General features: G+C 38.1%; 1 protein-coding gene across 1 annotated transcript in view; it reads left to right on the top strand.

Moving 5' to 3' along the window:
- Positions 1 to 15,513, top strand: part of LOC101739440 (limbic system-associated membrane protein) — a 170,795-nt gene that overhangs the window by 18,392 nt on the left and 136,890 nt on the right. The window contains exon 2 of the mRNA XM_012688332.4: positions 8,414 to 8,597. Within this exon, the coding sequence (XP_012543786.3) occupies positions 8,531 to 8,597 (67 nt within the window). The 5' untranslated portion in view covers positions 8,414 to 8,530. The remainder of the gene's footprint in view (positions 1 to 8,413; positions 8,598 to 15,513) is intronic.

The raw sequence follows: 15,513 nt of genomic DNA, 5'->3' as shown, positions 1-15,513 counted from the left end.
GAAATCTTTGAATGTTACTATCATAGAATTTCGATTAACTTTTTACTGTTAGTAGGACTTCTTGTGAGTCCGCACGGGTAGGTACTACCAACCCGCCTATTTCTGCCGTGAAGCAGTCATGCGTTTCGGCTTGAAGGGTAGGGCAGCCGTTGTAGCTATACTAAGATCTTAGAACTTATATCTCAAGGTGGGTGGCGCATTTACGTTGTATGTGTCTATGGGCTCCAGTAACCGCTTAACACCAGGTGGGCGGTGAGCTCGTCCACTCATTGAAGCGGCAGACGCATCAAGAACCGATGACGATACAAAAATTTAATAAGTTCGATCTAATATTATTATTAATCAATTGCCACCAATAGATTTCCTTATTAGATCTAACGTTTTGGCTCAGGATGCGTTTGCCTTCTACGCAACCCGGAATTGTGACATGTCTAATTCATGTCAGGGAGACCGCGTGATGAATCCGAAGAAGCTCTTAACACATTCTTGACAAATAGAAGAGACCTCTTCTTGGATGTTTAACTCTAAAGGTACCTGTTAGTTCTCATAGCAGTCCATGGTATTTTTCGGTAATCCATACGTGAAGCAAAAACTTTGTATCCCTTTTTACGAAGATTGCGCGGACGGAGGAGTATGAAATTTCTCACACTTACAGAGAATATAGAGAAGAAGTGCAAAATGGTAATATTTTTTTAAAATAATGCATAAAACATACATTAAATCAATAAAGAAAACATTACACACACTACTTACCATGTATTTGACGCACACACGCATGCATACTGTTTATTGTCAAACTTTTGTTCTTGACGTCTGTGGTCAAATTGAGAATAGATTAAATATTGTTTTTCTTGGTTAATATTTTTTATAGCGTAGTCTTGGCGAAATTTGTGATTATAGTAGTATAAAATACAATTATAATAGTGTACAAACTTACAATTCCAATTAATTATTAGTCGAATTTCGACTACTGCGGGACCTCTAGTTTCATTTATATCGTCCGAATTTGAAATGCAAATTATCCGGTGATTTCCATCGATCATATGTATGTACTTATTATAACAATGAACTGAATTATTCATTCAATTATCATGATGAATGAACGCAAAATCATTAACAATCGAATTGGGTCGTATCGTATTGCGTGTGATTCAATTAATTGAACGGATAATTTTTGTTTGTTAGGCGTTCTGTTTGGTATGCATTATTGCTGACGTTTTGTAAAATTGCAACATACGTAACTGTAAGTATAACTGTATTAATTTTTAATCTATTATTACTTAGAAATCTTGAATAAGATGACAGCGGTCCGAGTGATGTCGTTTGGAACTTAATTTTTTTATTTTTTATTACTTAGTTGTGTGATCTCATGGCCCACCTCGTGTGCCATGAGATCACACAACTGGCGCCATCCACATCGAGTGATGAATATTAAGGTTTTAGTTTTAACGGTACAGTATATTAAAGGTTATCTTGAAAATGTCGTTAGCGAGATTCAGGCGATGCTCTATGATGGCTATCGCCACATATTTTATTATTACGATTATTGTTTATAATAAAATGATCTACAATGAACAAAATTAACAAAATTGGTACCGCTCCGGGGGAAGGTGTAGCGCGGCGCCCTCAATGCGGGCTCTTGGCTCGTCGACCGAGGGCTGTATGGATGAAATATGCTCTGCGTAAACCCTGTCCTGCCGTCTCAATAGCTCCGACTGGGCTCCCACCCGGTTCGGGTAGGGCGCCAACTGTGAGCGGCAGGAGTTTTTAGTGAGGTTCAACTCCCATATACCCCACCTGCCCTGCGGGTGGGGATCCGGTGATTTTCTCCTGTGAAAAAAAAAGTGTTCGTGTTAGCAACATCGCCAAGTTTGAGCCCCGTGAGCTCAACTACTAGTTAAGGTTACGCTGATAAGGTCTCTCTAGAACATCAGCTTAGGTACGAAAAAAAAAAAATCTCTTGAAAGCAAATGTCAAGTGTGACTGACGTCAGAGCGACCCAGAAACCCGTCAAAAACCTTCGATTGCCCATGTAAATAGGTTAGTAGAATTTTGAGGCGTCCGTCAGTAAACACGCAAAGCAAACGAACAAACAGACAAATAGTGGCAATGTCACGTTCGTTTTCAACTGGCGACTGGCGCGGAGATTGTCCGTTTGTCATTTACTTAGTGAGTTGGGTAAATATTGTGGACCACAAATGACTATATCGAGGATTAAAAGACAATTTGGTTTAAGCAACATTTTCGGAACTTTACACAAAAGCCATTTAAAATGTAAAATTTGGAAAAAATATCATAACCAAAAAAAAACCTAATTCGGCTATTTCAATGGAGTAAACCTAATTGAAGTTCAATTAAAAATATCGAGCTGTTGGTGGTAATCACTGCATAGTATAAAACAAACTTGCTTTCTCTCTTCCTATATCTGTCTGTCCCTATGTATGCTTAAATCTTTAAAACTACGCAACGGATTTTGATACGGTTTTTTTTAATAGATAGAGTGATTGAAGAGGATGTTTTATATGTATAATAACATCCATTAAATAGTGGAGAAATCAATAATAAGTTACAGTTTCCGAAGCGAAGCGAGGGCGGGTCGCTAGTGTTAAATAAAACGGCAAACATAAATGTCGCGTGTTAAGCGAAATGTCGCTAAAAACAAAATAACCTTTCACCTCCTTAACACATTATTTTACAAAGAGAAACGCATGACTGCTTTGTAGCCAAAAAACAAAATAGAATATGCTACTTATTATTATTTACTGGTGGTAGGACCTCTTGTGAGTCCGCGCGGGTAAGTACCACCGCCCCTGCCCATTTCTGCCGTGATGCTCTAATGCGTTTCGGTCTGAAGGGTAAGGCAGCCGTTGTAACTATACTGAGATCTTAGAACTTATATCTCAAGGTGAGTGGCAGCATTTACGTTGTAGATGTCTATGGGCTCCAGTAACCACTTAACACCAGGTGGGCTGTGAGCTCGTCCATCCATCTAAGCAATAATACATTATTTTACAAAGAGAAACGCATGACTGCTTTGTAGCAAAAAAATTAGAAGGTATTACCTACCCGACCTTGCAAATATGGTTTTAATTATGAATCTTTAAAACTTCACACACGATGTTTCCTCGAGTGATTGTATGGATAATTATAACAGAAAACATGCCACCAGTTACTGTTTCTTACTGATTGGGCCACTCACGCTAATTTCGTGGATGTTCACGGGTATTTTCTCAGTTTTTATCGAGTTACCGAAACACTTGTATTCGTAATGTTGTAAACAATAAAACTGAAATAATAATCGTGAATGAGAAAATCGTTCGTAAAGAATTCGTTGTAAATACAACAAAACGCTGCTCTTGCTAGGGCCAGAAACTCCCAAGTTGGGCCCATGAGCTCACCTATTTATTACTATACCAGCGAATAGATAGAGGGAAAAACGATAAAACATAAGCATTTTTTTTCCAAATGTTGACAGGATGAAAGGCGATTGCATGCAGCAGAGATGCGAATGTTGCAATGGATGTGTGGAGTAACGAGAATGGATAGAATACGGAATGAATATGTTGGAGGAAGTCTGAAAGTGGCGCCTGTGACAGAAACTGAGAAGTGCGCGTTTGAGATGGTATGGACATGTGATGAGACGAAATGAAAATGAGGTTGGTAGGAGAGTGTTAACTACGAATGTGGAAGGATATAGAGGAAGGGGTAGACCTAAGAAGAAATGGATGGATTGCGTGAAAAACGATATGGGTAAGAGGGGAGTGAACGAAGAAATGGTATATGATAGAGGAGTATGGAAGGAGAAAACATGTTGCGCCGACACCAGGTCGTGCCAGGGAGAAAGGCAGGATAATACTATATATAGTTGACATTTTAAGACTCAGTCAAACCCTTTAGATCTATTAAATCTGATACAAAATCAGTCGGACTCCAATGAAATTCTTACAACGAAACGTGACCAAAATACGTGACGCGTTCGTGATTTCGTGACAAAGTCACTCACTATATACGGTGTGTAATGTTTCAATTATACAAAACGCTAGCTAGTTCATGAAAAGTCACGTATTTTCTAAGAAATCTAACCAATTGGAGGAGAATGAGGTTCCTTGGCGTCATGATTTACATAATCGAATTATGTACTTGCGAAATTTTTACGGGTCATAAGGCTTAAAGAAAAACATCACTATCCTATTGTTAAATTGTTTATCTATTCTATATTTTTAGCCGACTTCAAAAAATATTTTCAATTCGACTGTATTTTTTATGTTTGTGTACCTCAAAACTTTTGTTTGAGCCAAAAAGAAATTTTAATGATACTTTTTTTTCTTATTTTAAAGCTAGTGCTCGTTTGGAAGTAAAACTTCCTTACGTAACCTTGACTTGGGGAGTAAGCTGGTGAATGCGTTTTTTTTTTTTTTTTTTATTGCCTTTGTAGGCAGACGATCATACGGCCCACCTGATGGTAAGTGGTCACCGTCGCCCATGGACGTCAGCAATGCCAGGGGCAGAGCCAAGCCGCTGCCTACCATAAAGTACTCTCCGCAAGCCTCGTGACGAAAGCGTTACGAAAAATGTGATCGGACGAGCGAACGGAAGTTGAGAGGGAAGTTAAGTTAGTGAAGATAAAAAGAGAGAGAGGTGCGATCGCACATTTTCTTTCTTTCTCTCAAAGTCAGTTACATTTCGTATATCTAAGACACAGTGCAAGTCTGTATCGCACATACTCATATATGTATATAGTGTATGGAGCTAAGAAGTTGTGCTTCAGTCGTGTTGTTTAAAGCACACTCGTTTTTTTAAAGTCGGTTTCTTATTTTTTTATTTTGCATTAAAACTCTGTGCACACAACGGGATTAGATTCAAATAGATAATGACATAATCAATATACATAATGAGCTTTGACAATAGCAAGGTCGATAACATTATCCGGATCAGTGGATAGATCAGTGATGTGAATCATTGAATCGATCATAGAAGGACGCGTTTCTATTATTTGCAAGAACCGATCTATTTTACGATTGAAATAGTGTTGCGTTTTCTGTTTGTTTCTATGTTTTTATTTTTTATTTTTTTTGTTGCCTCTGTAGGCAGACGAGCATACGGCCCACCTGATGGTGAGTGATTACCGTCGTCCATGGAATTCAGCAATGCCAGGGGCAGAGCCAAGCCGCTGCCTACCGCTAAACTTTTACGGGTTATAAGGCTTAGAAAAAACGTCACTATGTTATTGTTAAATTGTTGTTAATTAGATTCTATTCCTATTCCTATTGTTGATTAGATTATTTGAGATTTGCCTCCGTAAATGAAAATAGCAGGAGAAAACCTTAGTTTTGTTGCGATCTCAATCTATTGTTTGTTTAATTCAATTTTACTCTTTCCGAAGTTACAGTTAACGTGGTCTTTGTTAAGAGATAAGTTTATTTTGTAGCTATTAGACGGTAGCCAACAAAAATAACTTTAGTCGTTGGTGAAAATGATCTTTTATTGCTTAGATCGGTGGACGAGGTCATAGCCAACCTGATGTTAAGTGGTTGCCGGATCCCATAGATATCCACAACTTAAATGTCGCTACCCACCTACGCTACGAAACAAGAGTTCTAAAACTCAGTTTTACCGAAACGCATTGATGCCTCATCGCAAAAATAGGCGGGTGGTGGTGTTTCAATGGAAAGTCGATGCCTGCTTGCAGGATTCGAACACTAAAACAGTCGTATCCCTCGATACGAACGCACCGGGCGTCTTATCCAGTAGGCCACGACGACTTGGTTGGATTTCAACTCTGTTAATGCACTACATCATAATCAGCTCTGGAACATGCAAAGCGGGACTTAAGCCTCGTATAAGCTTCACCATAATGGCCGGTCGTGGTCTACGTCCAGCCGGTTCCAATCGGTTTTTTTCTCCTACCTATGCTGACAGCCTTGAGAGGCTATTTCAGCTTCACCTTAATGTGTAGGTGAGCTCACGGGGCTCAAACTAACATTGGCCCTAGCAAGAGCAGTGATTCGCAGAATCTACCACCGGATAAGAACATGACCCACTGAGAAGATCCGGCGAGAAACTCTGTGGGCTGTGTCTGTGGGTTAATTCGCTCGTCGAGCCCTTCGTCGCAAGCAACGAGTTCGGCGAGGACGGTGACCGGTGCTTGAGGTACCTAAAAGCACCGTTAATGGCGACGTAGCCAACTTTTACACGTGAATAATAAACCACGTACAAAAGCATGCTAAAAATATATATATATATCGACGCTTGAAAGGCAAACGTGTCTAAGCGACAATGCGTGAACTTTACAGTAGACTAATTTAAACTTGAAATACCTGAAGAAGAAAAAATATTTTAACGAATCTAGCTGTAGTAGAATCTAGCTAGTAGCTGTAGGATTGAAATGATTTTAATAGACCTAGAAATATTTTTTTTTTGCGCATCGAATACGGTTATTGCCTATCATTTATGTACAAAGCAGTTATTGTCGCTTAGTCACGTTTGCCTTTCAAGCGTTGATATATATATATTTCTCTATCAAATCCGAATTCCTGTACGCTCGACAATAATGAGCGATCGAGAAACGATATATTTAATAAGGCAAACTTCAAAGGAACAGGAAGCCGAACCGGGCGCGTATCAATAAATTTTTAATAATCTATTTTTACTCTTACGTTCGTGTAAGTACGCGCTTCCTGTGTAACCTACCCGCTTAATCTGTTTAATTATAGAAACCTTATTGAGATTGATGAGTTGAAACCGATCTACGTGTAAGATTTATGCCGTGAACGGATTCTTGTTTGTTGTTCTGTTATTTCAAGTTTATCTTCAGTACGGCTCAATTGTCGGGGCGCAATGGACGATGCTGATCTAAGTGCTCACAGGTCAGGTGCTGACGTCATAAGTCTTTGATACGTCCATGGTGGTACCAATAATGCTTGTGACGTCATATTGTTGTTAAACAAGCAAAGCGTATAATTAAAGGTTTAATAATGTCAAAAGATAACCACCGCCTTTGTTGGGTTATAAAATTACAGTATTTTCGGCTTTCGGTTTTCGGTTTCGGTTTCGGTTTTCGCGAACCATATTCACAATTTAAGCTACCCACGTTCCGTAAACTTTACAGTTTTCGTGGTCACGGACGACAGAAATAATAAAGTGATGATAACGAATCGTAAAATTAGTTTTAATTGCGTCTACCTGTCGCGAATGTCAACGAAAGTGAAAAAGTTTTAATATAATAAAATTCACGAGAGCTTTATCGATTGGCGTAGTAAAAAGTTTAGATCAACATAGATCAACACACACAGAGTATTTATAGTTTATAATCTGTATTTATTGTAACAGATATCACGAAAAAAAATATAAACTAATATCCTTCTATACGGGACGTGACAGCCCTATTAGGGGCGTGACAGAAACGCCACGTAGAGCCGATAGAGCACGGGTGAACTGACCCTTATTGCAAGATAATATTATCTAAGAAAGTAGCGTTCTTTTAAGTTTTAGACACGTTTCAATTGTAAGCGTATTTGTGCTGTAAAAACTAATAATTTAGAACTCATATTTCAAGGTTTACGTTGTTGATGCCTATGAGCTCTTAACACTACTTAACACCAGGACGTCAGCCGTCGTGGCCTAAAGGATAAGACGTCCGGTACATTCGTGTCTAGCGATGCACCCGTGTTCGAATCCCGCAGGCGGGTACCGATTTTTCTAATGATATAGTGCTTAACAAATGTTCACGATTGACTTCGACGGTGAAGGAATAACATCGTGTAATAAAAATCAAACCCGAAAAATTATAATTTGCGTAATTACCAGTATTTTATAATCAATTATTTATGACCATTTAAGTACTATGAGCCACTCCGAAGAAGAAAAACGCACGATTTAATTTTAATATATATAATTTTTTATGTGAAACTGAACGTGTCTAATCTACATTAAAAAGCTTACGTAATAATTATTTTTAAATGCCAAATAAATTAAAAATGTATCTATGGTGTTAAGGGAATTAAAAATGTGACTTTTCCAATGTAATTAATAGTTTGCTTTTAATATACAAATTTCTTGGCGTTTTCGAACCACAGATATTTTTTTTTATTGTAATATAAATTTGTACATTTTTTTTGTTGCAATCGTATCAAGGTCTTCTCTTACTTATCAAATATTATGCATTTTAATTGTGCATTTTCAAAATTTAGTGTGAACATGATTTTTGTGACCCAGATCTGTGTAAGAATTCGACAATTCAAATCAATGTTACAAAGTGCTGATGTATAAAAAAAAATTATTCACGTTGAGCACTTCAGTTCATATATGTAGTATAAAACCAAATGCCGATTTAAGCACTTTTCAAATTGGCCAGACACAGTCTCATGCGCATTCGTCGCCTGTCAGTTATTAATTTATCTATTTTCATTCACAGATCTATCGAGAAGTGCCTAAACTAACTAACGAAGATTAAAAGTGCCTTGTGTGAAAGTGTAGAATCAGTGTATTTTGTAGTAAATTTTTTTGAGTGCTTATTCTGTGAAATATCAAGATGGAAGTAAGGAGATTGGCGATATTCATAATGTTCTTGGAGCTAGCGGCGATGTCACAATGTTCAGGTAAGTTTTGGTTATATGATACAATAATATTAAGGCCGTCTCCGTTCCATCATGGGTAGCATGAACCACACGGTACAGACTACATTCAACCGTTCTCATATCCAGATCTGACCATCTATTTTTTTATTGCTTATATGTGTGGACGAGCTCACAGCCCCCTGATGTTAAGTGGTTACTGGAACCAATAGACATCTACAACGTAAAAGCGCCACCCACCTTGAGATATAAGTTCTAAGATCTCAGTATAGTTACAACGGCTGCCCTATACCCTTCAAACCGAAACGCATTACTGCTTCACGGCAGAAATAGGCAGGATGGTAGTACCTACCCGCGCGGACTCACAAGAGGTCTTACCACCAAATCTGGCTGGTGTTCTGTCTGTCCACGGCGCGCTTGCTTTGGATGTGACCCAAAATTATGAGCTTCTCTAATTCATGTCTGGGAGACCGCATGATGTGTCCAAAGAAGTTTGTAACACGTTCTGGCCGAGACCCTTTTTTGGATGTTTGGCTCTATTAAAAACACCTATAGCAGTTACTAAAAAAAAGCCTTTCTGTTCCAATTTTGAGACGTTCTTAGAATATTTATTATTTAACGGTTGCCAGTGCTCAAATAACCTTCAAAAAAAAAACACCTACGAATCTTCCACGTCCAGACTACGGCCGTACCGTCTAGATTCTTAAATTAGCTACCCAGAGTTATTATTCACAGCTTATTTTCTAGACTTCCAGACACTGTTTAGATAGATTAATTTCGTACTGTTTACATTAAAATATCTGGAAAGTTCGTGAGTCATTTGCTAAAAGAGAAAATTGCATATCCCGGAAGCAATTTCTGCAGAAAAACAGTCTTGTTGCTTGTAATTTAAATTATTATTTTTTTGGAACGAAGTTCCTTATGGCAAGCTTGGAGGAGATAAGGATTTTGCTGCGCGGCCGAACTGAAAAAAATGTGATAGTAAAAACCGTAAGAAAAAGTCCGTGGAATAAGGCCTTGTTTTCCGCACAGCGATATTTCACCGTGCGATTTTTTTCTCATAATTCTTTTATTTTTATTTTTATAAGGAACTTCGTTCCTATCCGGTGTCCCACAACACCACACATCTTTCTTATTACTTAGATGGGTGGATGGGTGGACTAGCTCACATCCCACCTGGTTGAAGTGGCCTCTGGAGCCCATAGACATCTACAACGTAAATGCACCACCCACCCTGAGATATAAGTTCTAAGGTCTCAGTATAGTTACAACGGCTGCCCCACCCTTCAAACCGAAACGCATTGCTGCTTCACGGCAGAAATAGGCGGGGTGGTGGTACCTATCCGTGCGGACTCACAAGAGCTATTTCAGCTTGTATTTGAAACACACTAACACTTTGAATATTGCAATTGATCTTATTATGAAACCAAAAACGAGATTGAAAAATTGTAGGTTATTGTGATGGGTGTGGATTACAATATTGTTTTTCATAGCTTAATTTGAAGTAATACAATCAGTGCAATAAGGTATCAAAATACAGATATTAATTTTAAAACTAGCCGCCTGCCACTGCTTTTTGCATTGTCGTCGGGTGTTTGAGCCTTGATTTGGATACATTATTACATAATTCATCTTATTAAGAGACACTAAATTAATAAAATTCAACAATTGACATATCTTGACAGTTCGCATTCCCGCCAAAAAGTTCTACCTACAGATAATCACTGTGTATACTGTACACAAGAGGTGTAGATTAATAAGTAAATAGAGAGAACAAACCTTGTGTGACGCATTGAGATCAGTAACCTGTTTTTTTCTTGACAATATTGATTGGATCTGACCTTGAGAATTCGAGTCCAAACAGAATAATTGTCATCTCTAGTTATTTTAAAACATTAAATAATGTAATTAAGTATTCAACTATTTTTAACAGAATAGGAATATGTAATTGATTTTTTTAAAGTTATTTTTTTTTACTATATAGGTACTTCAGAGATTTTTATTTGTTACTTCCAAATGCATGTAATGCATAATCTGTTTTGAGTCCAAATATCAATAAATAAGACATTCTATAAATTTAGAGTTTGTTATTAAACCAATTACGCGTCCTGCACGCTTAGGGATACAACAAAAGATTTTAATTTTTTTTTATTCACATTCGCTGCCTTCGGTGCATAACACTTTTAGCTGGTCAGATTATAAAAGGGATCTAGATTCTCGTGACGATAAAATCTAGATATTTTTCCCACGTAGGCAGTGAAATGATCGATCGATGAACCTAGAAACGATATCTTATCGAATGTTTTAAAACGAGAAATGTGTATAGCAAATTGGGTCGAAATTTCTTCTATTCTAATCTCTGTGGTTCGAGACCAGCATAGTGTCATTGTGATCATTTATGGCAAGGAAAAAATAAACGCTGATATTTTAAACTAGAAATAAACTGACGAAGAAAACTTAAAGATTATCAAGTTAGTAACAACTAGGGGTCCCGCAGTAGTCGAAATTCGACTATAATTAATTGGAATTGTAAGTTTATCCACTATTATGATTGTATTTTATACTTCTATAATCACAAATTTCGCCAAGACTACACTATAAAAAATATTAACAAAGACAAACAATATTTAATCTATTCTCAATTTGAAAACAGACGTCAAGAACAAAAGTTTGACAATAAATAGTACGCATGCGTGTGTGCGTCAAATATATGGTATGTAGTGTGTGTAATGTTATCTTTATTGGCTTAATGTATCTTTTATGAATTATTTAAAAAAAATATTAGCATTGTGTGCTTCTTCTCTATATTCTCTATAAGTGTGGAAAATTTCCTACTCCTCCGTCCGTGCAATTTTCGTAAAAAGGGATACAAAGTTTTTGCTTCACGTATTAATATATAGATACTTCGATTCATTTCTAGAAATGTGACACAAAACAATTATATTTTTTTCTTTTTAGATCAATAACTCAAAGAAATCACTTAATTCGATATCCGACTTTATGGCTCTAATTACGTAATCTATACATCTGATTCTGATGCAACGGGTGTGCAATGGCAATGCCCTCTAACAATGGCCGTCATAGCTTGTCAAACTTCGCTTGACGGGCTGTCAGTTTGACACCTGTCACGTTGCGGTTAGGAAGTTGAAATTCGACTTAAACGTTCCGTTATATTTTTGGTTGTGTATTCAACACATTCTAACTTTGTGGTTTTATATCCACAATTATCTCGAGGTGACTGTATGTTTATTATAGTTTATTTAAACAAGTCGGTAACGGTCCATTTTTGTATAATTGGAATCGCAGTCCGTGAACTTCGTTTTAAGGTATAAACATGTTTCGTCAGATCAGTCTTTAGCGTTGCTTGGATTGGTCAATAAGCTCACGGCCCAGCTGATTATAAGTTTACCTGGTTATACCTGGTCACGGAGATATAACTAAGTGAATGGCTATCAATGATTGGTAATATAATAAATATGAGGTTCATCTGAGTGCTTCATATTGCACTTTTAGAATTGATGTGGCTTAATCCAAAATTCTTGTTTTTTTTTGGTAATCGCCAAAAATGTAATTGAACAATTGTAATTTTTCAGTTTTGATTTTAATACTTTTAGCCTTAAAGCGATTTAAAAGAGACGGAAAGTGTATCTACTTTATTCTCTTTTAACTCAAATGTAAGTTTCAATTTTAATTAAAAAAAATCGTAATATATTAATATTGTCTCAATTTTTTTAGTAAAGCCACTTTAATTTTAAAGGTACGATATGATAGCTGTCAAAATATAAGTAAAATTCATAGTGAGTCAAAATGAAAAGGCTATTCGGCTCGTTAATATTCTATTCGGAGAAATTTGGCGGCTCTCCCCTCTTGGAGCGCAATTCGCAGAATTCGTCCAATTCATTAGTACATTGTTTAAGTAGATTAGCGTCTGCTGTTTACCTTGGATTACATAATAAAATGAGATTTTTAGATGTGGTATTTTACAGTTAAATCGTTTGTTGAATTAATTCGATAGGTATTCATTTCAGTTTTGTGCGGCGTTATAGGTTCGTAAAATATATGACCAATTTTTTTTTTGCTTAGATGGGTGGAGCGCACGACGTAAATGCGCCACCCACCTTGAGATATAAGTTCTAAGGTCACAAGTATAGTTACAACGGCTGCCCCACCCTTCAAACCGAAACGCATTACTGCTTGACGGCAGAAAGGCAGGGTTGTGGTACCTACTCGCGCGGATATATAGGTTCTACCACCAGTAAATGTACCAGTAACCTATTTTTAGTTGAGACAAAAAATCAAAGAGAAAAATGCTAATGGGCTGTGTGAGAAATGACCACAAAACGCTATCTATATAGGATTCATGATATTGTATCAGCTAATACACCGTTGTGAACTAAAATTCGTGTCAAAATCCTTCCTTGAAAATTCCAATGCGTAAATAAAAACACCTAAATTATAGAGTTTTAAAATCAATTGGATAAATGCGAGGGCAGTGCTGGCACCACTAGCGACGATAACCACTCACCATCTGGCTACAAAGGTCATAGAAAAACATGTTTCATTGAACACATACATGAAGAATTAGTATCAATTAATGCGGTCAAATGCAGTGGACTTACCAAATTAAAACAGCAATGGGAGGTCCCCTAAATGAGTGCAGTAGAAAGGCCTCGAGCAGGGAGAGATGGCGGGACATCGTCGTTATGATAATTGCCTTATCATTGCCGCCGCTGACTACTCCCCGAATCCTGATCACGCAGGAGCCAGTCACCGTCGTCGCCCTAGACATGTCCTTACGGATTCATCAGATCCAATTACCTTTGCATTAGACGCCTTCAGCTCTGATACTTGGAGCAGGCTTAGGGACACCGGTAACCATACTCGTCGAACTCGACAAAGAGGTCGACTTGCAACCTAACCCATGCATCAGCCCGCTGAGTTTCTCGCCGGATCTTCTCAGCGGGTCGCGATTCTGATCCGGTAGTAGATTCATTCGCGAAGCAGTTGCTCTTGGGTTGTTAGGTCTCCTTCGGAGGCGCTCGGGCACCTGTTAGCAATCCCACCACTCCTGGCTGAGCCTTTGCTCACCCACCTGTCCTGGTGAAGCTGGAAAGGTCTCCGGGCCACCAGTAATCCTTCAATCATAAAAAAGGAACATCGTGAGACGCATCAAGTCTGCCTCCTCCAACATTACATGACGATCACGACCACTCTGTCAAGAGTGACACGATTGAGAAGAAGAAGCAGAAGAATCTGTAATGGAATTGTAAATATTAAGCTGGCAAGATTTTTAGTTGTTTTGACGAGTGTACCATTACTGACACTTATTACGTTTCCTCTCGAGTATGCGCAACGAGGTATTACAATGTTTTATCAGTCACGTCTTATCTCGGACATTGCGTAAGATACGACGAGTGCCCCTCTTTATCAAAATCTGGGAGCGAAAAATCACTTTTACTTAAAAACGGCGCGGCGTGAAGTGGATACGCGAAGTCTTAATGGTTGCTTCGTTCTGAATATTGGAATTAAGCGCCAAAGGACTCAAGACATTTGGCCAATTGCTTATCTGTTAATCATGTTTTTAAAACCAAACTCTGAGCCTAAGTTGGCCTTATTGTATTAGGCTTATTCCTTGAATTACTGGATTATTCTTAGAGTAGGCTATCAAGAAACAATGGGCTTACCAAATAGCTTACTGCTGCTTGTCAATTTGCAATAGCCGCCGGTTAAAATCCCGCAATTACTGACTATCTGTGCTTCAACATGAAGTTTGATTTCGAATGCTATATCCGTTTCTTTGGACAACAGGTCTGTTGGTTACTGGTGGTAGGACCTCTTGTGAGTCCGCGCGGGTGGGTACCACCACCCTGCCTATTTCTGCCGTGAAGCAGTAATGCGTTTCGGTTTGAAGGGTGGGGCAGCCGTTGTAACTATACTTGAGACCTTAGAACTTGTATCTCAAGGTGGGTGGCGCATTTACGTTGTGGATGTCTATGGGCTCCAGTAACCACTTAACACCAGGTGGGCTGTGAGCTCGTCCACCCATCTAAGTAATAAAAATAAAAAAAACAGGTCATTGAACCTTTAGCTTTTATTGTTTTTTGATTAATTTAAGATCATTTCACATTGTACTACATCTTCACAGAGAATAGCCTAGATTTCTTACGTATCTACTAAGCCAGCCTCCTCTGCCGGATTTTTCAAATCGTAATCAGCAATAAATACAATTTCGATCGATGCAATGTAAACAAGTTTCCTGACATTAAAGTGTTGTTCAATAATTACTCGTACAACGTGTTTCACAAGATTCTTCGGTTTGAGGAATGCGTTTTCCAAGATGCACGTCGTCTTAATTTCATTGATGATGTGGTTTTTAATCGACTCCGTAAAAAACTAGGAAGCTCTCAATTCAACTGTATCTTTATTTGTGTGTTAACAACTAAAATATGTTTTTCTAGGCGAACCGATTTTGATGATTCTTGATGGCTTTATCAAAATCTGTCCAGTAGTTTCTGAGTTATCTCTAAAAATGCATATTATTAATTTACTTCCAACACATTTACATGCGCTTCACTGAATTCGAGTTTCTTTTTTTCTTAAATTTTTTGTTATTATTTATTGAATAGACGGATCGCGCGAGGTCATGACCAACCTGATGCTAAGCCTGATGTTAAGATGACTCGAGCCTTCAGACAAATGCCTCCACCCTTTTTTTGCGTCAGGGTGTCGAGCCTCCTAAGAGGTGTCAGTCTATGACGAAGCTGGTGGTAGGACCTCTTGTGAGTCTGCGCGAGTAGGTACCACCACCCTGCCTATTTCTGCCGTGAAGCAGTAATGCGTTTCGGTTTGAAGGGTGGGGCAGTCGCTGTAACTATACTTGAGACCTTAGAACTTATATCTCAAGGTGGGTGGCGCATTTACGTTGTAGATGTCTATGGGC

This window comes from Bombyx mori, chromosome 24 (assembly GCF_030269925.1).
Source record: "Bombyx mori chromosome 24, ASM3026992v2".
NCBI lineage: Eukaryota > Metazoa > Arthropoda > Insecta > Lepidoptera > Bombycidae > Bombyx > Bombyx mori.
The sequence above is the reverse complement of the archived record's forward strand: the minus strand, read 5'-3'. Positions and strand labels throughout refer to the sequence as shown.